Source organism: Cucumis sativus, chromosome 6 (genome assembly GCF_000004075.3).
Source record: "Cucumis sativus cultivar 9930 chromosome 6, Cucumber_9930_V3, whole genome shotgun sequence".
NCBI classification, from domain to species: domain Eukaryota; kingdom Viridiplantae; phylum Streptophyta; class Magnoliopsida; order Cucurbitales; family Cucurbitaceae; genus Cucumis; species Cucumis sativus.
In genome coordinates, this window is record NC_026660.2 from 27,062,179 (window position 1) to 27,082,878 (window position 20,700).

Consider the following 20,700-nt stretch of genomic DNA (forward strand, 5'->3'; position numbering starts at 1 on the left):
CATTCAGATAGAAAATGTATGCCTCAATTATTGACAAAATCAAGAAAATAAAAAAGGTATCCCAATAAATCCCTTTCATGATTATTGGTGGTCTTGCATAAGAAATGTAGTTGGGGATAAAGTTCTATTGAAGATAGGACTCTTAGGTAGAGAGACCAAGACTTACTAAAATTGTATTTGGTCAAAATGTAAACTTTTGGTAGGTACAAAATCTCCACTCTTCTTAATTCAATTGGTCCAAATTAAAATGTTTACCCAAATATGCATTGCTCCTACTCCTAACTAGCTAAAATGTTCAGCTTAAGTGACTGGCACTTAACATCTATTTTTGTAGGTGTGAGTAAGGTTAGCCACATACTCATGTTCATTTAGTATTTATATTCCACCTTGGTTCGAACATTTTACCCTATATGTAAATAGTTTCAAAACTTTTGACATTAAAAAATATATATATTTTTATAAGAAAAGAAATGATATGTGAATTAAAAGTGAGGAGACCTAATTGAAGGGAAACAAAGAAATTGAAAGATGAACTTTGTGGAGGCACCACACCAAGAAGGTGGTCCAAGAATTACTTACGTGTCGATTAAAACTAAAAAAGCGCATTCATTCTCATTGGGCGGCGGCCCTTCACTTGCGAATTTAAATGATAAAATTCTTTTAAATAATTCATCGCATTACGTTTCAAATTTCAAACCTATCCTCTAAATACTACCAACTGCTGGCAGTGGCAACCCACTCATTGTCATTCACCTGCAGCACTTTTCACTTCTGATTTCTGAATATGAAAACTCCAAACCAAACCAAACCATTACTAGAAAGAAAAATTATTTATTTCAGGGTATCCTAATATATAATTCACAAGTTCTGAAACGAGAGAAAAACTAAGAAAACAGAGAGAACGTCCAGAACATGTGTTTATAAGAGGTTCCTATGCATACATTCTTTTTATAATAATAAATTCACACAATGAGAAGTTACATAATTACATTATACATTACTTTTCCTCAAAATTGACAAGCAATTGAAATCAATGAAATACAAACAAGACCAAACCCAGAAAAACTAGTGAAAGGAAATTTCCAATTTTCTATTTATAAACTAAAAAAAAAAAAAAAAAAAAAAGAGAAATCTGGAAAGTATATTATATACACTATCATGATAAATGCTCAAAATTGAAAAAATAATTCCGCAAGGGGAAGGGGATGGTCTCCTACTAATGCAATGGTGTAGCTTACTTGTTAGACCACTGAAATTCTATTTCCAAATTCCGAGGACCGCTTTTGCTTTCAGGCAACAGGGTGTACTCGCCGGCAACCGCTCCCAACATTACAACTTTGTCAATTTGAATTGTTACTTTCCCGAAAGAGCTCTGTTTTTGTTTTAGAGTACATGAAAAGAAAATTAGTTGTGAAGCTTTCATATGGAAACAAATGAAGAGAAACAAAGGAAACTTAAATGAAACTCGCCTTCCCCATTTTGCTTTTGTTCTTGCAAGAAATATGAAGCTTCTGGCCTTTCGGTGGACTCTCAAAGGACCATGCAAAATTCTCATCCCATTCTGGATTTGGACCGGTTGATACAACCTGACCAAAATTTAAAGAGAAGTTACAGTTTAGAAATCTGAGACAAATTGGGAAAAGGATCAAAGAACAAAAGAAGCGATGATAATATTGGTTATGATGGAATAAAATAGGACCACAAATTTTCTCCTAAAACCGTTCTGCCAGTAAAATTTTAATAAGATACGGGGGCATTTCGTCCATGAACTGTACAAAAGAATTATTCAAACATGGTGCATATGCAGATGAAAAATGATATATGGAGATGGACCACACATGCGACAAGAGAAAGGAACCACACTACTCCAGCACACAACAGACTATAGTTCCGATAATTAGTTAAACATAGCCACTATAATTGACTAATATATAAATTATCTTCCATGGAATATTTACAAGTGTAAAAACTATGAATAAAAGGAAGATGCAGAGATGGAGTACATTACCTTTGTTTGCCTCGGTGGAGTATTGCCAAGGGTGAGCTTACAAAACACGCTGGGGTTTCCTACTGACTGCTTCATGTTGTTGCCACGTTTGATTATAACTAATAATGTTCCTGGCAAGCACTGTAACAAAAATTCAGCCTTCTCCTGGAAACGAGGAGGACCTGACTGAATTAGATACTGAAGCAAAGGAATGGCATCTGCAGCAGCAACAGACTGAGCTCTTGAAACCTCCGCTGGACAAGCTGACCAAGCTTGCCTCAAAAGAAACAGGGAATCTAACGCAGCTTCTTGAGTTGCCTCAGTACCAGTCTTTAAGGATGTTACTAGATGAGGAATGCTGAGTGTAGCAGGCTCAGTAGCTCTCAATCGTGGGAAGTTGCTGAAAAGAGAATTTAGGGCTTTCAGGTATTCCTCATTCACGGTTCCAGTGGCCCACAAGTCCTTTTCAATGGCAGCTGCAAGACCAAATTGTTATGACACTATATCTTCCGAGGCAGGTAAGTAAAGTTTATTAGGCAAGCGTCTAAGAAATTGTTGTAAAAGCAGATGATTAATTCTAGAATGCAGTCTCCCAAGGGGAAAAAATAAAGGAAAACATTCAAAAATATATTCAATCGTGTAGCAGATGTGCGGAGATGATTGAAAAGGAAAACCCAATTCTATCAATGTTATTATGCATGTGGAGGGTTTAGGGAAATTACCAGTGATGGCCCTAACTGTCTCACTGGATGCGTATTCCTGAATGGTATGATTTGAGAAAAGGAGTTTAATAAACATTGCAGCCTGCACAGATGTATCTGGATCACTGGATCCAATTAGGTCCAATACCACCTGAACACCACCAGCCTCTGCAACTGCTCTTTTGTTTGATCGACTGTACATAACAAGATTTTGCAAGGCACATATTGCTACCACTTTCATTTCTTCTGTTGGTTGGTCCTCAAGCACATTGACCAGAGCACGGCAAGCTGAAACAGCATCCGTGCTTCTAGCAAGAGCTTCATTCTGGAACAAATCACCAAGTGCCAAAGTTGCCAGCAACCTTGGCTGTTGAGCTTGAGTTTGAGGATCCAAGAGATACTGGGATAATGGTACAATTGCAGATTTAGTAACCTTGGTTTCTCTGATCTTCACATTATTAAGAAGTACTTCCAGTAGTCTAGCTGCAGTTTCCTCACATTGATGGCTTCTCAGAAGTTCCAACAGTGCCTCAATTGCTCCACTTTCCGCCATTGCTTCAGCACTCGTTGCATCATCACTTTCAAGTACAAGTAAAGCATTCAGTGCACCAACCACTGTGCTTTCCAATCCAGAACGAAGCAACCTGACCAACACCGCAACTGGGACTTCCAGATAAAATTCAGAACTGAACTGTAGAATACTCGCTAATACAGTGGCAGCAGATTCCCACAATGAATGAGGAAGTGAAGGATCAGCTTGCAGAATGACTTTGGATAACTCACTGACACCACCTTCTTTTGCTATTTCATTTGGCCACGTTAGTGCAATACTAACAAGAGCCTTGACAGCTCTCTGCTGCAAGATTTGAATACCAGAACCAAGTACTCGTATTAGAGGACCAATCACTTGCTGCGTAACTGAGTCCTTTTGCAAATGTTCTTCCACAAGTAGGTGTGATAGGAGCTCAGCTGCCAATTGTTGCACAGCTGGAGCAGGGGAATCAAGTAAAGGAATGAGGGGTTCAATTGCTTGGTGACAGGTCAATGTATAGTCAGCACGACACTGAGGATGCTCTAATATATTAACAAGAACCTGCAGTGCACTATGCTGTCCATCAGGTCCAAATTCTGGTCTTGTCAACAATAGGAAAAGAGGTTCAACCACTTTTGCAGCAGATGATCCCTTAGCAATGTTAGCATTATTAGTCAGTATACGTAGCAATTCTGCAAAGGCTGAACAAAGAAAATCAGGTGCTTCAAGGAGGATATCCAAAATGCTTTCAATTACTCCAGCTTTTACCATTTCCATCTTACAAGCAGGTCTATCTTTTCCTAACTTTACAAGTGCTCTAGACACTGCTTCGTGAAGCATGAAATTTCTACCATAGAGGAGGCCTACAAGAGGGATAACAGCTCCATGTGCAGCAACTAGTTCTGCTAGTTGTTCATCATCAACTAGTTTATCCAATGCACGGACAACTGATTGTTGAGCAGGACTAAATTCAGTCACAAGAAGCGATACCAAAGGCTCGACACATCTCGCAGCAGCCATTGTAGATCTGATTCTTGTATTTCCAAAAAGTACACAGCACAACTCAGCAGCATCTCCCTTCAAGTCCATTGTACAATTTGTTGACAGAATTTTGCAAAGGACATCAACTGCATTCATTTCAACATCTGCAACTGCAAGGGCTCTTGATGGGTTTTCACTTAATAAACGAACTAAAGCAGCAATGGCAGCATGTTGCTCCCTCTCTGAGCCAGTACTGAGAATCTCAACTAAGGGTTGCACAGCTTGTCTGGACGATTCAGCATTCCTAATATGGTCAGCAGAAAAGAGGCTCTCCAATGCTTTAGCAGCACTATACCTTGCACCCCTTCCACCCAAACGCAGAACTGCTACAAGCTGACTGACAGCACCAAATGCGGATTCATGCCTACGTATCTCAGAACTGCTGAAAAGAATTCCTAACAAATCAGTAGCAGCTTCTTCAGTTGCATCTTGTGGTCCAAGTGAAAGATATTTGGTCAATGCTTCCAAAGCCCCTGATTCTACCATAACAATCTTATTTGATGGGCAGTCTTTCGCTAGCTGGGTCAAAATTCCAAGAGCTAGAAAAGGTGCTCCTGGGCGATCAGGAATTGGTTTTAATAAATCAACAAGAGCTGGAATTGCTTTCCGAGAAGTAGCACCAGTCCTTATGTCATCTACCCGAAACAATCTCTCCAAAGCAACTTGCTCAGGGTAGCGAACCAGCATGAATTCTTCTGACAGTTCAAGAAGATCATATATGTCAGCATCTGCACACCCAAGTAAAGATATTAATCCCCCTGCTGCACCAGAGTTTGCAACTGACAGCAGGGTACCCCTGCTACCATTACAAACTAAACTTGCAATGGCCTGGGCTGCAAAATATCTATTTGCTGGCTCCTCTGCTTTCAGTAAATTTGCAATCACTGGTATAGATTTCATGGTTGCATGTGCTCGTATTATATCCCTGTCTTGAAATAGAATTGCAAGCAATAGAGAAGATATCCATATGCTGCTGTCTTCTTTAAAATCAATCTGTGTAAAAATTGAATAAGCAAAAGAAAATTAAATGCAATTAGTTATGAAACCACAATGAGTAAAATATCAAACAAAGGACCATAAATCATGGAAAAACTAAAGGAAGGTAAGAAGTTGAGCACCTGAGCATACTGTGAGGAATAATTGGATATTCCCTCTGTGAGAACTTCAACTGCTCCAGCCTCCATGATCACAGTCTTACTTCTTCCGTCGTGGCAGGCAAGAAGACAGAGTAGCCATATTGCGAGGTTGACACCATAAACAACAGCAGTAGCTTTATTGCATTCTGTACCACAGCTGCCTTCTTTGGGAAGTCTATATATGCTGATAAATTCCTTATCAGTATCACTCTGATTATCCAGTACAGAACTCTGCGAAGAGCTTAACATTGCAACAAGAGATTGAATCAGTAGACTACATGAACTTGATGCGTGAAGATCTTCCAACAGCCTGTGGTGATTAACATTAGCGGCACATACGAGAAGGGCAGTTCCACCAATTTTGACCTTAATGTTTGTGGAATTGATCACCCTCGTAGAAACAGAAGCTATGCATCCAGATGCAGTAACTACTTCTTCTCCTATAACACCAGGTTGATCCCGGCAAAGTCGTGCTAATACCTCAATAGCCTTGTCCTGTAGTATAGGAGTTGCGTCAGTAATGGATGCAACTATTGGGGAAATGCTTTGGGGGAATTCAGCTAAGACTGCCCATGCAGGCTTCATGGTCCCGCTAACCCCTTCAGATCTAGATAAAATAGCAAGAGCATCTAGTGCTTCAGATGTGGAAACAGTTCTGGTGTCTGCAGATCCTAGAAATGAGACTAATGCGAGAACAGTTCCTGCACTATTCACACAATCAGTGATGCTATGGTCAATTTTCCGAGAGCGAAGCAAGCGAGCAATTCCTGCTGCTGCATGTGTCTTTCCAGACATTGTGCCTTCACGCAAAACCCTAGTGGCAGGCAAAATAATTTCTTCAGTAACAGCCTTCTCTTGGACTTCACTATCAAGTAGAAGATTTGCCAGAGCACAGGTTGACAGTTCTGTAACTTCCAGAACTGCAGACTTTGCAAGCACAACTAAGGGAGATAATACATCTCTAGCAGCAGCAGCCACGTCCCTGTTCTCCTTGATTGACAGAAATATGGCAGCAAGGCACCGGGAAGCCTCTGCCAGAATACTGTCGGATTCAACTTTAAGTAGTTTTATGACTGATAAGAGAGTCTGAATAGCAATGCTACTTTCACGCAAGTCTTTGCGGATTTCAAATATTCCAGCTAAAGCTGATGCAGATTTGGCTTGGGTCTCTTCTCTAGTAGAATTCAATATTTTAATCATGGTCTCAATTGCATCATTAGCAGCAGTACCTTCACGCACAATATCATTGAGGGGGACCACAGAAAGCATACTTCTAAGAGCATCCAAAACATAGACTTTGGATTCTGGTAAATCACTGGTTAATAATGCAGTAAGTTGGCTGATGGTTGCTGTATCAGATTTATGAATCAAATGATTCAAAGTCTTTGCTGCAATTTCTTTTCCATTAGAGCTTCCATTCTTAAGCAACCACAGCAGTGCAGGGACAGCATCAGCGCTTTCAACACATGCACGTATGTCTTCACTGTGATTGCATAAGTTTCTAAGAATTGTTGCAGAATCTTCTTTTGCCTTTGCAGAACCAGTCTCTAGAATTTGAACTAGTGGAGGTATGCCACCAGCAGCCGTTATAGCCCATTTACTCTCATCATTTTCGTTCGATAAAAGACAAAGCAATGCAACCGCACATTCCTGTTGCTGCTCTGATGAGAGTCCAAGAAGTGAAATCAACAGCTGAACCCCCTCACGACCTTGCAGGGCACGCCATAGACTACCTTCATTGTTGCAAAGGGTAAGAAGGGCTCTTACAAGCTCTTCCTGAACTTCATTGGTTGCCATTGTGATCAAACCAACTAGTAAACGTTTTGCATCAGAATTTGCAAGTTTGACAGCAAGTATGGGATTACCATACAAACTAGCTAATGCTTCTATAGTTCGTTCCTGCACAAGAAAGGTTACACGGGATCCAAACTGCTTTACTAAAGTCTGTTCAATAATTATAGGATCTGATGCTCTGGTGGCTTCTTCTTTGCTATCATATATCATAAGAGCTGATGCTAAAGCCCCTAATGTGTCGGCAGTTTGAGCAGCTGATGAGCATGCCTCAAGGCTTTGTCCAAGGCTTGAGATAACATAAGACAAACCACCTGAAATGTTTGCTAAAGCACACATAGCATTCTCCTGCAATGCCTGAGCATACTCACCTTGCATGAACTCTTTCGAGGGAGCTATTGTTGCATTTATCAAGGCAGGGATACCATTTGAACTTGCTACCTCACGCCGTGCTTCTTTGCACTGAGCAGAAAGAGATTTAAGAGCACCTGCAGCTTCTGCTCTAACAGAGGCTTCATTTCCAGGTCCTATTAATTTGAGGAGCTTTTTCGTAGCCTCTGCAGCCAAAACCTTGGAGCAAAAAGATGCATCTTCCATCATCACATGTGCCAGGAGAAAGCACACATTTGCTTGTGTATTTGGCTCTCCTGTTGCCAATAAATTCACAAGTATGTCTACACCGCCTGCATTTATAGTTGCAGACCAAAATCCCTCAGTGCTGCTTGAGAGGTTTCTTAAAGCTCCAGTCAGTAAGCCAACAACATTTCCAGATTTGAGCCCATTGTGTAGCTGCTCCCAAAGTACCGGAACAACTCCCTCAGTAGAAAATATTTTGGATCCAACGTGATCCCTAGCACCACCTTGGGAAACAGCATAAATGGTCTTTGCAGCAGCAATTTGACCCTCTGACGAACTTGATTTGAGGAGACCAAGCAATGGGGGGATGCATCCTCCAAGTAGAACCTTTACCCTTAATTCATTTTCCTTGCACAAGGAACCTAAAACAGTAGCAGCTTGTATTTTCACCCCAAGGGAACCTGAACGGAGAAGAGAAACTAGTACTGGAACTGCTTGAGAGTGAGATCCAACAGCACTGAATGCACTCTCACGTGTATCAATAAGTTCCAGCAATTGCCTCAAAGAAAATTCTTTCTCCTGCACAGAGGAGGAACTCTGCCGCAGCTGCTCAATGCATTGAGCAACACTTGCGAGTGTCCCATCTGGATCTTCCATGCTATTGCGATCTCTGCAAGACATATGATCAAAGTAAGTCATCTGATCTGGGTATTATTGTTCAGCGATACACAAATTGAACAATAACACTTGTATTTTACTACTTGGATCGACTCACACAAAACAAGACTGAATTATATGCTATCCTCATTTACTATTGGACTCATTCATCATATGCTGTCCTTTAAGGAGGCTTGGGCTCTGGAAAGATGGGGAAAATGAAGTTCAAACTGAAGGAGAAGTGGACAGCCAACTAAAATTTATTAGGTCCATTCACATCCGTGTTCTTAAAACAAGACAACACACACACATACCTATGTCAAAAATTAAATGAAAAAAATGTGGATATGGTAAAACCTCTAAAATAAAATAATGCATGCAAGTGAAGTGTATACATAAAAGCATATTGGTTATCAAACAAAAATGAGTCTTTCATAAATGCCATGAAATGACAAAAGGAACAAAAATTATACATACAAGGACAGCCAATAAATAAAACCATATGGATTATCCTTAGAAGTCAGAATACACATCTTCCAAATATAACATGAACTTGTTAAAAAAAATGAAATAAATAAACATTCAACTTTGATTTTACCTGGAGCCCATCTTCATAATAGAATGCGGAGTAGGAGGCTCTGAATCTTGAATTTTTCCATCCATGTTTTTCTCCTACAACAATTGAACACAGAAATGATTAGTACATAACTAACATAACATGTACCACAAAATCGAGAAAGTAGAATACTTTAAAGAAAGCATAGAACTATCTTAAGCAGCTTATTTTGTTTTTCCCAATACATAAACACTAAACAGGGTACATACTAAACCACTCGTATCAAATTGAAGATGACATCCCAAAGAAAACTGCATTGACTAAGATTATCTTTGAAATTCAGTTAACCAGTCCATCCGTCTGTCCCCTCTTAAACCTCAAACAATATTGAGCTTAGACAACCAAATAATTAAAATAAGCATACTCATGAGTCCATAACCCAATTTTCTTGATATGCATCAGAATCACACTCACACATGCTCACATTTAAAACAACTATTGTTTTCATAAGCACTCCATGCAAGAATTGGTAAAGGGAAAATTAATTTACAAATCTAATGACAACATTTAAATAGAGGCCACAAAATACCAGATCATTAGTAGGATGACTGCTACCGTTGCTGGCAGCTAGTCTCCAAGTTAGTGTCGCCGCCAGTTTCTCTTCCTTTTAAGTTACAATGAAGATGAAACAGAACGTCAGAATTCTACAGATCTATGAAAGAAAGGCAATTAATAGCATAGCATTCTCCTGCAAAACAATCATGAAAAAACCAGATCAGAGACAATGATTAAAATGCCGCGAATCCAAATATTTTATAACACTTGAACCGTTTCCATACAACTAACAAATAAATAACAAAACCAGAAAAACAGCGATGCTGCTGAAGTAGCGGTTCTAAGACTAATTGAGCCAATTAAAGTTCTTCAGGACTAATGTGAAATTAATTTCACATCACGCAAGGACACATATAAACTGTCTATACTCCCGACACCGCCTCTCTCCAGTAAATCAAATTCCATCAACAATTAAAGACGGAAATGAAATCAAACCAAGCAACGAAAATCCACAGATTTACATAAACACCGACCAACTAAAATAAAAATGACGCAGATCCAGCAACAAAGAATCAAAGTACAACTGATTTAGTGATCAGTCAAACAAGTCTATAAATGCACAACACAAATAAAGTAAATTATAATAGCATTTGGCTAAGGCAAAATCGACAAATCGAAAACAGGAATTTCAGTGAATTTTTTACATCGTGGCCAATGCAAGCAGCTCAAATCCATTTCATGCATCAGAAAGAAAATGATAGAGAGAAAAAACCAACCTAAGAAGAGACTGGAATGAAGAGCAAGTTTCTTACAAGAGAAGCGAGCATAAAGAGAGAGTGAGAGAGCTTAGCCTCTGATTTTCCTTTTTTTCTTTCTGGTGCTGTTGCTCTCTCTCTCTCCTCTTTTTTCCTCTTTCTCTCTCTAAAAAATGGGAATTACGTCTCCGAATATACAGAGATTGGAACGGAACCAAGCAGGAGACAGCGATGAAGCTTTATGAGCTTTTTCCACATCCACACTCTCACTAATACACCACCGACAAGCTAAGCCGCCGCTTTCCCGGCTAACCTCGGCTCGGCTCACATATTCCTCCATTTTTTTCTTCATTTATTTTACAAATTATAATTGTCAACCATTAATTAATTTTTCTAACTCTCTCTCGTCTTAAAAATAATATATAATAATACTAATTATTAATTATTATTATTATTATATAACTCTCTTTCTCTGTCTACAATTTATCTCGTGGTGACTTTACAATTAATTGAGTTGAGAATTTCTTCTTTAAAAAAAAATTTGGCTTGAATTATTAAAAAGTAGAAAAAGAAAATTAAAATCAAGAGGATGAATTGAAATGAAATGATACCTTATCTCTCTCTAGAAATGTTTTATTATTATTTTATCATATAATAGACAGGTATTGTGGACAGTGAGATACACCTAATAAAGCTAAAATAGATTATATAAGATTTGTCTAATAGTCCCTCTCACTTAACTGAATTTGATTTTCACTCCCTAATCAAAATGCATTACGCATCCCAAAATTGAACCCAGAAAATATATATATATATAGAATTCCCCTTTTGTAATTAAAGGTTATACGTCTGAAATATTTTACCCTCGATGATAAGTCAATTTTTAGTTTTACATATTGGTGAAGCACATGAGTTTAATGAAATTGTGAGTAAGATTATTGGGGAAGAATGAGAAATTTGGGAGGCAGATAAGAAATAGAAAAGACTTGAGGGAGGAGAGTTTGTTGGTAATTGTGATGAGAATGAAATGATTGGGACTGTGTAGCAGCCGGTATGATGTTATGAACAATATTCTCTGGTGATTTATAGCGACATTATTTGTAGTTTTGTATTTAGCTGTGCTGTCACCTCCCACGTTCTTTCTCTTCATTCAGCTAAAACTAAAACTCTCTCTCCCTCTCCATAGCCATGCCCCATGTTCCGTCATCTAATCTCTTCTATGTCTAATCTCTCTCTTTATATAATACATTATATAGCTGTTGATTTGGCAACAATTGTGATTAGGGATATAAGACCTCCATTATGTGATAACAGTTGATTAAGACTGTAATTTGGAGCCAACTAAAGCAATTACACGATGATTTGGTTCGCTGTCACTTTTTATATTATTATATCCAAAGAAATGTGCACTCTTTTTGCACATCAACGGGCAATCTTATTTGAAAAGTAATAGTAATAATAAAAACAAAAACAACACAATCCAAGGACTGCCTAAAGCTGATGACGGTAATTTCATGATTAATTACAAACCACGATGGGAGAAAAAAGATATTTATTAATTCTTAATCCATCAAACTTGGATTTGAAGAATCCGAAAGGACACTTTATTAATTGGTCATCTTCTATTGGTGCAAATATGGATGAAATTGCCAGCTAAAGGGGCCGGCTTTGGTTGGTATGTTTAGAATTTTTTGCAGTACTTTTAAAGCAATATCGAATTTTAGAAAATCACAACTTCAACTTCACCTTACCCTTTTAAAAAGAGAGAAAAAAAGAACAGAAAAAAGAAAAAACTTGGTCTTGCCCAATCCCATCATTTCCACCATACAAATTAGATTGGGCCAAAATGGAGAGATTACACACCTACTAGTATTAGTACTAATTAGATATCAAATAAAAATTATGAGTAATTAACTAACAAACTTAATCATCCTAGCACAATTTTGTCACATTTCATTTTTATATATAAAGTAGGTTGTTATAGCACTCTCAGAAGGTTATCTTGGATGAGGATTTTTAGGTAAGGGTGGATTTGACTAAAGATGTTGAACAGAAGCAACATGGATTTATGAAGTCCGAATTTATTGGAAATATCCATAGGTTTCCTACCACATCAAAATTACTGTTAACAAGCTCCAAAGTGTTATTATAACTGAGGTTTTCTAGATTCACTATTTAAACCCCACAACATACTAGACTTGATGCCAAACTCATGCCTCAAAGGGCCCCTCAAATAGTATCCTATATTAAGAATATTTTCCTCCCCCTAATTTTGAAAAAAAGGGTCCGACAAGAATCATCTATTTCTAAGTAAGACGATTTCTTCAACGATTTCTTCAACAATTTCTAATAGCAGATCTCCGACATGAGAAATGTATATCCTTTGAGAATAACTATTCATAAACGTAAGTGCTGAAAGCAAAATACTACCGCCAAGGTCCCTTCAACCAGATCTGGGATAACCACCAAACATGCTTATAATCAAACATGTTAATGAAAAGCAATGCCTTTCGAAGCAAAGTAATAAAAGTGCCTCTCAAGTGAAAACAAGAACCAGGTATTTGCAACTAACCCACTTTGACAAAAGGTTGCAATATGAGTTTGGCATTGGCCTGAGAAGTGCCCGAATGGCTGCAGTTGCTGTTCTTGGCGCTGCAGCAGAAGTAAAATCCGTTACAAAATTTTTTATCAAGGTCAATACAGAAAGAATGGTGCTATCCAAGAATCGTGCGTTCCTCTTGCCTGAAAACTTGTGATCTTTCTGTTCCCTGGGTAAACATAGAATTTTAGATGCTCTGTAGATAGAACCCTCAACTAAGAGGTGCGACATGAAGCTAATAAATATGTACTACAAAAAAAAGCACACAACCAGTGCCTGTATACCGGAGACAGAGATGGCAAATTACTTTGAGGTGTTAGGTAAGGCTTATTGATGAGGCATATAGTTGAAGCAGGGTCAGGGCTTGCTCCGTAATGGCTCGATTTCTTGCTTGCCTTACCCAATCATGAACTACCTCTTCTGCTTTTGTGCCTTTAACACCTTCTTCAAGAGAATGTGCTGCTTCAGCCAAGTTTCCTTCAGCCAGGCAGGACTCCACTCGGTTGATGATAGATTCGATCCCAGTACCAGATTGGTCAGCCTCCTTCACCTAAAGAAGGTCAAGGAAATTTCAGAAACTACAGCAATAGGGGAGAGTAAATGGGAGATTTAAAGTTCTCTCTAATTTACCTTAATCCAGGATGCTACACGAGCTAAAGAATGTGCCAAAATGCCACCACCGCCTGGTGGGATAAAGCTCAAGTGCCGTAACGGTGCTTTTAATGCATCAAACTGCATGCAAGGAGATGAATAAGTTATAAGCCAGATACTTTCACCATCAAAGATGAACTAGACTACCAAACAGTCAATATTGTACAACAATATTCCAGAACGAGTCAGATTTGATAAAATCAAAGAATTACGACGGTTTGATAACATTCAATACATTTTTGGGGGAAAGAACAAAGGTAAAAGATAATATCTGATTTCCTCCCCATAAAGTAATTCATGTTGACAGATATGGTTGAAAGTAGTAAGAATTTCTTCGAAATCAACAACATTGCTATTCAAGAACTTTTTTTTTTCTTTAGTTGCCTTTTCTCGTACTTCCAAATTCCATCTGACCTACACCAAACTTAAACAGCTATTCAATCACGTTTTCACTAAACTTTTGTTTTAAAAAAACAAATAATAACTCTTACCAATGCCAAACAGCCCCACGGTTTTTCAGTAAAGGAAATGACACTGATTATAATTAGGTAACCTTTTGAGAGAGAAGTATGCTACAATTTATCTTCAAACCAGGGAGAACTTAATGTACCTTTTGTGTCATCTGTAACAACGTATCTGAGCCATGATTCAATATTTCTTTAGGAATGGATGAAAGGATCAGCTCTAAGTTAGAATCTTTGTCAATGCCTTGAAGATTAACACGTAATGCTTTTATTTCAGCCTGGATCGGTAACCCTCTGGAAAGAGCATCTTCAAGTGCCAGTGCCCCCTATAAGATCGATGACTTATAGTTGATTAAACACTTTGAGATAAATTGGATTGGCTATGCGCTAGCAAAATATAAAAAGGAAAAAATATGATTTACAACCATGAAAGTTCCTGAGACACCTTGTACTTGAGCACAATGCTCGTTGATGGATTTATACATATATAAACTTTCTTGACAAATGAAATACAAAAGCAAGGGTTTAAAAATCCTTAGAAAATGCCAAGTTTATAAAAAATACTCTACTGCAGATTCAAGGGAAGTTTTGGAGAATTTCCTCACTCTTAAGTACAATTCTCTCACAAGATAACTGAGCAAAAACGTACTTCCCTGGCACTTTCTTACTTACAGACTATATATTGCTCAAACCAAAGCTCATTCTCACTATATTCTCAGGGGCCCATCCCTCTAACTAACTAATAACAATTTAATATTCCTCAACTGCCTACACTTATACACATGCTTAATGGGGGGGTCTATCATAGACTCATAGTCAGCACAAATAACCAAAAGAGGCTAATTACAGAAACCTCGACTAAGGAATCTCCAATTGAATCTTACAGGCTAGAACATCCACCCTTGACAAAAGAAGAGAATGAGATTATTCAAGCAAGAATACTATGACAAGCAATTTTACAATGTCAAAACCTGTCTTCATTCTAAGAACAACCTCGGATCTTATTTTCAAAAGAAGCCTCACAAAACGTAACTAAAAAAAAAAAAACAAATACCGTTTCCAAATTTCAGCGTACACCCTAATTTTATGTTTTTTATGGAAACATACTGGTTTCAAACTTTCTAAAATGCCTACAAATATGTATGTTGTTGCGGAGAGACCTAGAACTATTTTAACCTGGAAGATTTTAAACGTAGTTTAATCCCAATGTTCATCAGTTTCCCTGTTCACATGCAAATGATGTAAATCTGATAGAAGAATGATCACCTTCAATAGTACCCAAACTACTAATATTAGATGCACAAACGTGCACCAGTATGTAGGAAGACAAATCTTTCTCCAAAAGTAAGTTTAACTTCAGTTTCTTCTATACTACAAGTAAGAAATGAAAACATCAATAAGTAGAAGTGCGAACTTACCAATGCAAGTTTCTGAGCAGAGTGACTTTGACGAGCTTCTTCAGACCTTGCATAGAATGCCATGCAAAGGGCATTAATCTGCAAAAAGAAGTTTCACACATAAACAGATTATTGGTGGTAGATTGATTGCCTGGATTCAGGCCAAAGGACATGGAGCTATATTGGAACATGCACATCATTGACAAGAAAATAAACTATTATAGCAACAAAAGAATTGCCAAATTGATGTACAGTTGACGTGTTTCTTCATTATAGTGTAAAATTTTCATCAAGCAATGTCCATAAAAATCGGTGAGCATCTTTCATCCTATGAAGGAAAAACTTCCCCCCGAATGGTGATATCGTAAATGAAGAACTAAACATTTTTTTTCAACTTTTTTTTTCTTGTTATGAATGTCATTTTTTAAGGAGGCATGTTAGGTCCTAATATTATCTATAACTTCCACTTTGAATATGCATGATGTTTTTAGCTCAGGTAAATCAATAGCTTGTGCTATATTGCTTACATGAAGATTTGCTTCAGCCATTTTTTCTATCTGGGCAGCCTTCTCACTTGCAATTGCTGCAGCTAACTCTGCTTTTGCCAGATCTTGAAGTTTTCTCAACTTTGATTCTAACTCATTTTCCTGCAATGAAATCATTTTTAAAAGTATTGGTAAAGGGTCAGCAACTTGAGCTTGTTTGTCATTTAAGAAACACTCCTACCTTCTGTTCAAGTTCCTTCTGAAATTTATCTTCCAAATTCTCTTGTAGTGACATCAGAGCAGCAGCTGCTTTTGTTTTCTCTCGTTTTAACTCCTGAAAATAGTTAAAATCCCAAGAAGCCAATTATAAGAATGAGAGAAACACAACAACAGTGTACAGATGTACGCTCTCTGTTCAGATGATACATCTATAAGAGACTCCACGTGCGTAATTCAAAAATTGAGAATTCAACCTTGTCCAACATAGCAGCCTTTTCTGCATGCATAAATTCCCTAACCCGAGCATCCCTCAATGCTTCGTCCATCTTGTTCTGTACAGAACAGAAACATAAATCACAGTCAATAATAGTCGCATTTCATAAAAATTACAATCGTTTCACGTACGATATAAAAAATATCTATCGATCCATACCCACAGTGCTGTCTTTTCATCAGCAAAACGACGATAATCCAGCTCAGCTTGCCGCTTTTCAGCAGCATGAATAGCTTCTAAGAAATCAATGACCAATTTCCCATCCTTGGATATGAAGCCATCATTCAACTCCTCAATTTCAGCAATTAAAGCCTGGCATCTTGGAAACAAAACTTTAGATCTTGTCTAAGACTCCTTTACTCAATTCCAGAAAAATGGACATCCATCAAGAAGAAGGAAAAAGTAAATGACCTCTGTTCCTTTGTAAAACTTGTCAGTTCCATCTTTGCTACCACCACCCAAGGAAGTCATGCCAGCCTCACCCTTCAAATGGTAGGCCTCGAGAAGAGAACTTGGCTCCCCTGTATCTTCACTTGTATCATTCAACTCCTGGATAGAATACGAGCAGAGACAGATTCACTTTAAGTTACACATCTTTACTAGAAATGAATATATTTGGATAAGAGATTAATATATTTAAGAAACAAAAGTTCAGAGATGATATCCTGTGAATCTAGAATGTCTAATTCTAATGAACCAATCATCCTCATCAAACTTCATTTCTGGCCCGAATACTATTAGGCAAGGGATTCTAGGTACCTGGTATTTTTTCTAACTTGCCTCCTGTAATAAACGTTTCAGTAATCCCTTTCTGACACTGGAGTGGACGAATAATAAGTTGGAATAGACCAAATAGGTTCGTCTGCTGTATGATGAGAGGCTAGTCATCTTCTTCAACACCCTATGCAATATTTACAAATTTTAACCTTCTTATTAATCCATAAGGATTATAGACCTATAATCTGGTCTCTCCTTCTGCAAAGTCCTCATCATATTTGAGAAGATTTTTATCATGAGAGATGATGACTTGGTTTTGCCACTATCTTGCTAACACGTGTTTCAGTTTCACCCACGTATCAAAGATAAGGGGGTTTGGACATTTGATTGTTCCAAGTCTTTCTCTTGTGAGCTGGTTTCTGGAAGGTTACACTCATGAAGAAAACTAAATTTTGCACGCTTGATGCCTGGTGATTTATAGGAGGATTAATCCCAAATCTCCACAGGTGTTCCTATTTTACCAGTTAATTGAAGATTAAGAGGATCTACACATTTTTTTACTTTTCCCTTTTCCCATAATGATTTGGTTTAGGTTTTGCAATTGTTTGGCATTATTTTGGCCCCATTTTGTAATTTTCATTCTATGATTGAAGAAGTTCTAGTAGATCCTTCAGTTCAGGAAAGAGAAATAGACAATTGTGGTGGCAGGTTTTTAATCAACATAAGATATATTTGGTAGAGAGAAACGTGAGGATGTTTCAATTAAGGGTCCTCAGATAAAGTGTAGCCAGACTCAAAATTAAGTTCCTCATAGAGGATTTTTTGTTGAAACATTTTTAGTGATTTTACTCTCATTTCAATTACCAATAATTATACCAATTTTTTCTAACTGTTTTCCTTCTCATAACCCTTTTATCTTGGCGTGGGCTTTTTTATATACAGCCTCTGTTTACTTTCTTCCCTGCCTCTTAATATAAGCTGGTTCACTATTAAAAAGAATTTGCATTGAGCACGTGCATTGTATTGTATGACTTAAACCTTCAAGCTACCATTACATCAACATTTGATCTGAATGGATAAATTGAAGTTACCTTCAGTTTCTCTTCTGCAACTGTATCTTCTTGTGGTGGTATTCTGATATCAATCTGTGCGGGTTCTGCATCTGTCTTGCTAGATATTGGTGAAGTTTGAACTTCATCGTGAGGCCAATCCCTAGTACAAGACTCTGCGCTTTGCATGTTCAAGTTTTCATCTGTGGATATTTTAGATCCAAGATTCTCATCCTCTACTTGACTGCCACTTTGAGTAAATTCTGGCAAGTTTTCCTCCTCGATCTTTTCATGTGGCAGTGTCCTGGAACTGTCTTCAAACTGACCATCATCTTTCTCTTTTCCCCAATCTTCAAGATGAGGAAGGTGGGTATCTGTCTCAACTTTCTGCTCAGTAGACTCCACAATGGGATTTGAGCTCTCGGTTTCTTCTCTAACACTATTCGATTTTTCGGTTTCCTCACTACTCGGTAAATCAAATTTCTGCACCACCAAAGGTTGGACATTGTCTGAATCACTTTTCTGAACTGTTTTAGTTGACTCTACAGAAGAATTCTGCTCTATATCAACAGTTCGTTGGTCTAGATAGCCGGCTTGGTAAGCTGCAAAAACAGCAGCACCAATAACAACACTGCCAAAGACAACTTTTGGGATGGAATTTCCAGAATTAGGTGGCACATTTGTAGGTTGTGGTTTCAGATTTTGTTTGGGCGCAGATGAAAATTCCCTTATCTTAGAAATACATTGGGGTGTATGCCAACATTGCACCTGCAACAAAAACCTGTCAAAGAATCAGAAAATATTTGAAAAAGTACACCATTAAACCACAAAAAATATCAGGATTGCATAGTTTGGTCCCTATATTTTATTATAGACTAGTTTTGCAACACACTCTGTTCGTCCTCCCATTTCATTTGTCTCACAGCTTTTGGGCACAGTAAAATTAAACATAAGAATAGAAACATGTCAATGGGTTTAACATTTCTTAACACTGTCAATTAATTACAACAGCAGAAGAAAGAATGGTATAAATAGAAAGTTCGTGTATGTTATATGAGAAGGCTTCAAGTAGTCAGTTAATAAAGACAGCACAACTGCATCACAAGCACGTAGCAGGCAGATGAAAAACTATATGCATGTCTTTGCTCCCAAGTCAAAAATAAATTTCCAAGCATTTATTTTGCAGATGCTCGTACTACCAAGAAAGAATAGCATAAATAGCAATTTAGTGTATGTTAAAAGATCCCAATGTTGTACATTTCCACCCAACTGCATCTACGATAACATATGTGAAGAACCAAGCATGTGGATTTATATGCTTATAAGTCGAATACACACTTCTCCAAATATCTGTTTGTAAATTATCTCAGCGTTTGGATTGTACAAAACGAATTCTGATCGCAAAAATGGGAAAGTCTTATTTACGAAATTCTACTTGCCTGGGGTGAACTCTGCCTCGGAGTCCTTCCACCAGATTGACGAGATGATAATTTCAGAATTGACCTGCAGACAACAATGCGATAAAAATACTATCTATAAGCATCACCCGCTGTAACCGAACCCAGCGAGATCCAAATTCATACATAACATGGCCATTGACATTGAGATTTATTATCATTTATTAGTAGAAAATTCCTATTGCTGAGAATGCCAAATTAACCCTCGGGAGATTAAAGAATAAGAATCTGGCAATTTTCAACCATTCAAGAAAACACTGCACTCGAAGGACAATCGAAATGACTAATTAACGAAGAACATCAACATCACGAGCAAAATAAAACATAGTTGAAACATAGTTCAAGAACATTTCCGTACCTCCGCCACATAGCGTATACCTATTCAGTGAAAACGGCGAGCGACGAAGATATTTGAGCGAATAACCAAGTAAGCGATTAAATGCAAGTTGGGCAGTGGGTGATGGAAAGTCCGGCCTGGTAGGAGGGTGGAACAACGGGTTCGAAAACTCAAATTAACAATCGGTTTACCGGAGGAAGATCGCCGGAGACGAAGGAAAACATCCGATGACACCGGAATTTTACCGCCTAATTAGATGTGTCCGACCATCCGCAAGGAATTATTCCGCGAGTTGCAATAGATTCTACAAGGCCCATTTATAAAGTTGGGCCTTGAGCCCAATAGATTTGTAGGAGGTTGATGAGCTGGGCTGAACGAATCTGACAAGACTGCCCTTATTCGGGTCCATTGTGATTCTAAAGGTATGACTCGATCAATACTTTGTAGATGTAAATTTGATAGACGAGCTAGTTTTTTTTGCAACAACAAATACAGCCTTCTTTTTAAATCTCAATTGAAGCAAGGTAATCTTTTATGATATAACATACGTGTAGACTTGATTAAAGAAACAAACAAAAAATTAGGGGAAAAAACTAAAGAGATTGTATTTTCTTCAACTCAAAGTTTCCCCAACTAATAATACTGTTGTTGCTAGTTAGGTTTCTCCCACCACAAGAACTGATAATGAATTTAATAACTGTAAAAAAATAAAATTTGGGATAATTCTTCTGTAATAGTATTTCAAGTGACCGATACCGTTTTAG

The 20,700-nt window shown here is 37.8% G+C and overlaps 2 protein-coding genes across 6 annotated transcripts; both read right to left on the reverse strand.

Annotated features, from left to right (window-relative positions):
- Positions 1–904: 904 nt before the first annotated feature.
- On the reverse strand, positions 905–10,502 carry LOC101213526 (protein CELLULOSE SYNTHASE INTERACTIVE 1). The gene is made up of 8 exons (XM_004143437.3): positions 10,309–10,502; positions 9,567–9,725; positions 9,020–9,093; positions 5,380–8,434; positions 2,710–5,254; positions 2,009–2,463; positions 1,470–1,586; positions 905–1,372 (listed from the first exon to the last, which is right to left on the reverse strand). The coding sequence occupies exons 3-8, from the start codon at positions 9,082–9,084 to the stop codon at positions 1,235–1,237; spliced, it is 6,375 nt and encodes a 2,124-aa protein (XP_004143485.2). The 5' UTR covers positions 9,085–9,093; positions 9,567–9,725; positions 10,309–10,502; the 3' UTR covers positions 905–1,234.
- A 1,850-nt stretch (positions 10,503–12,352) lies between these two features.
- Positions 12,353–20,211, reverse strand: LOC101212567 (titin homolog). 5 transcript variants are annotated; one of them, XR_004217576.1, is made up of 14 exons: positions 19,958–20,211; positions 19,582–19,645; positions 18,185–18,910; positions 16,788–16,925; positions 16,536–16,688; positions 16,357–16,434; positions 16,125–16,217; positions 15,926–16,045; positions 15,420–15,497; positions 14,148–14,327; positions 13,517–13,618; positions 13,171–13,436; positions 13,030–13,055; positions 12,353–12,939 (listed from the first exon to the last, which is right to left on the reverse strand). XR_004217576.1 is itself a non-coding variant. In XM_004143516.3 (14 exons), exons 1-12 carry the CDS (start codon positions 19,966–19,968, stop codon positions 13,203–13,205), a joined length of 1,977 nt encoding a protein of 658 aa, XP_004143564.1. In that variant the 5' UTR covers positions 19,969–20,210; the 3' UTR covers positions 12,353–12,939; positions 13,030–13,055; positions 13,194–13,202. The 5 variants fall into 5 exon arrangements, 4 of the variants coding, with proteins under 4 accessions (XP_004143564.1, XP_011657990.1, XP_031743521.1 ...); XM_004143516.3 differs by having other exon boundaries at positions 13,194–13,436; positions 19,958–20,210; XM_011659688.2 differs by lacking the exon at positions 13,030–13,055 and having other exon boundaries at positions 13,194–13,436.
- Between the last annotated feature and the right edge of the window lie 489 nt (positions 20,212–20,700).

Excerpts from the sequence above, each read along its gene's own strand:
- LOC101212567 (XM_011659688.2), bottom strand. Across the intron at positions 16,435-16,535 it reads ATGAAAAGACAGCACTGTGG|AACAAGATGGACGAAGCATT; the intron begins GTATGGATCGAT and ends TGTTCTGTACAG. Across the intron at positions 16,046-16,124 it reads AGAAGGAACTTGAACAGAAG|GAAAATGAGTTAGAATCAAA; the intron begins GTAGGAGTGTTT and ends ATTTCATTGCAG.
- LOC101213526 (XM_004143437.3), bottom strand. The coding sequence starts at position 9,084 with ATGGATGGAAAAATTCAAGATTCAGAGCCTCCTACTCCGCATTCTATT. Across the intron at positions 5,255-5,379 it reads ATTCCTCACAGTATGCTCAG|ATTGATTTTAAAGAAGACAG; the intron begins GTGCTCAACTTC and ends ATTTTTACACAG. Across the intron at positions 1,373-1,469 it reads ACAAAAGCAAAATGGGGAAG|AGCTCTTTCGGGAAAGTAAC; the intron begins GCGAGTTTCATT and ends AAACAAAAACAG.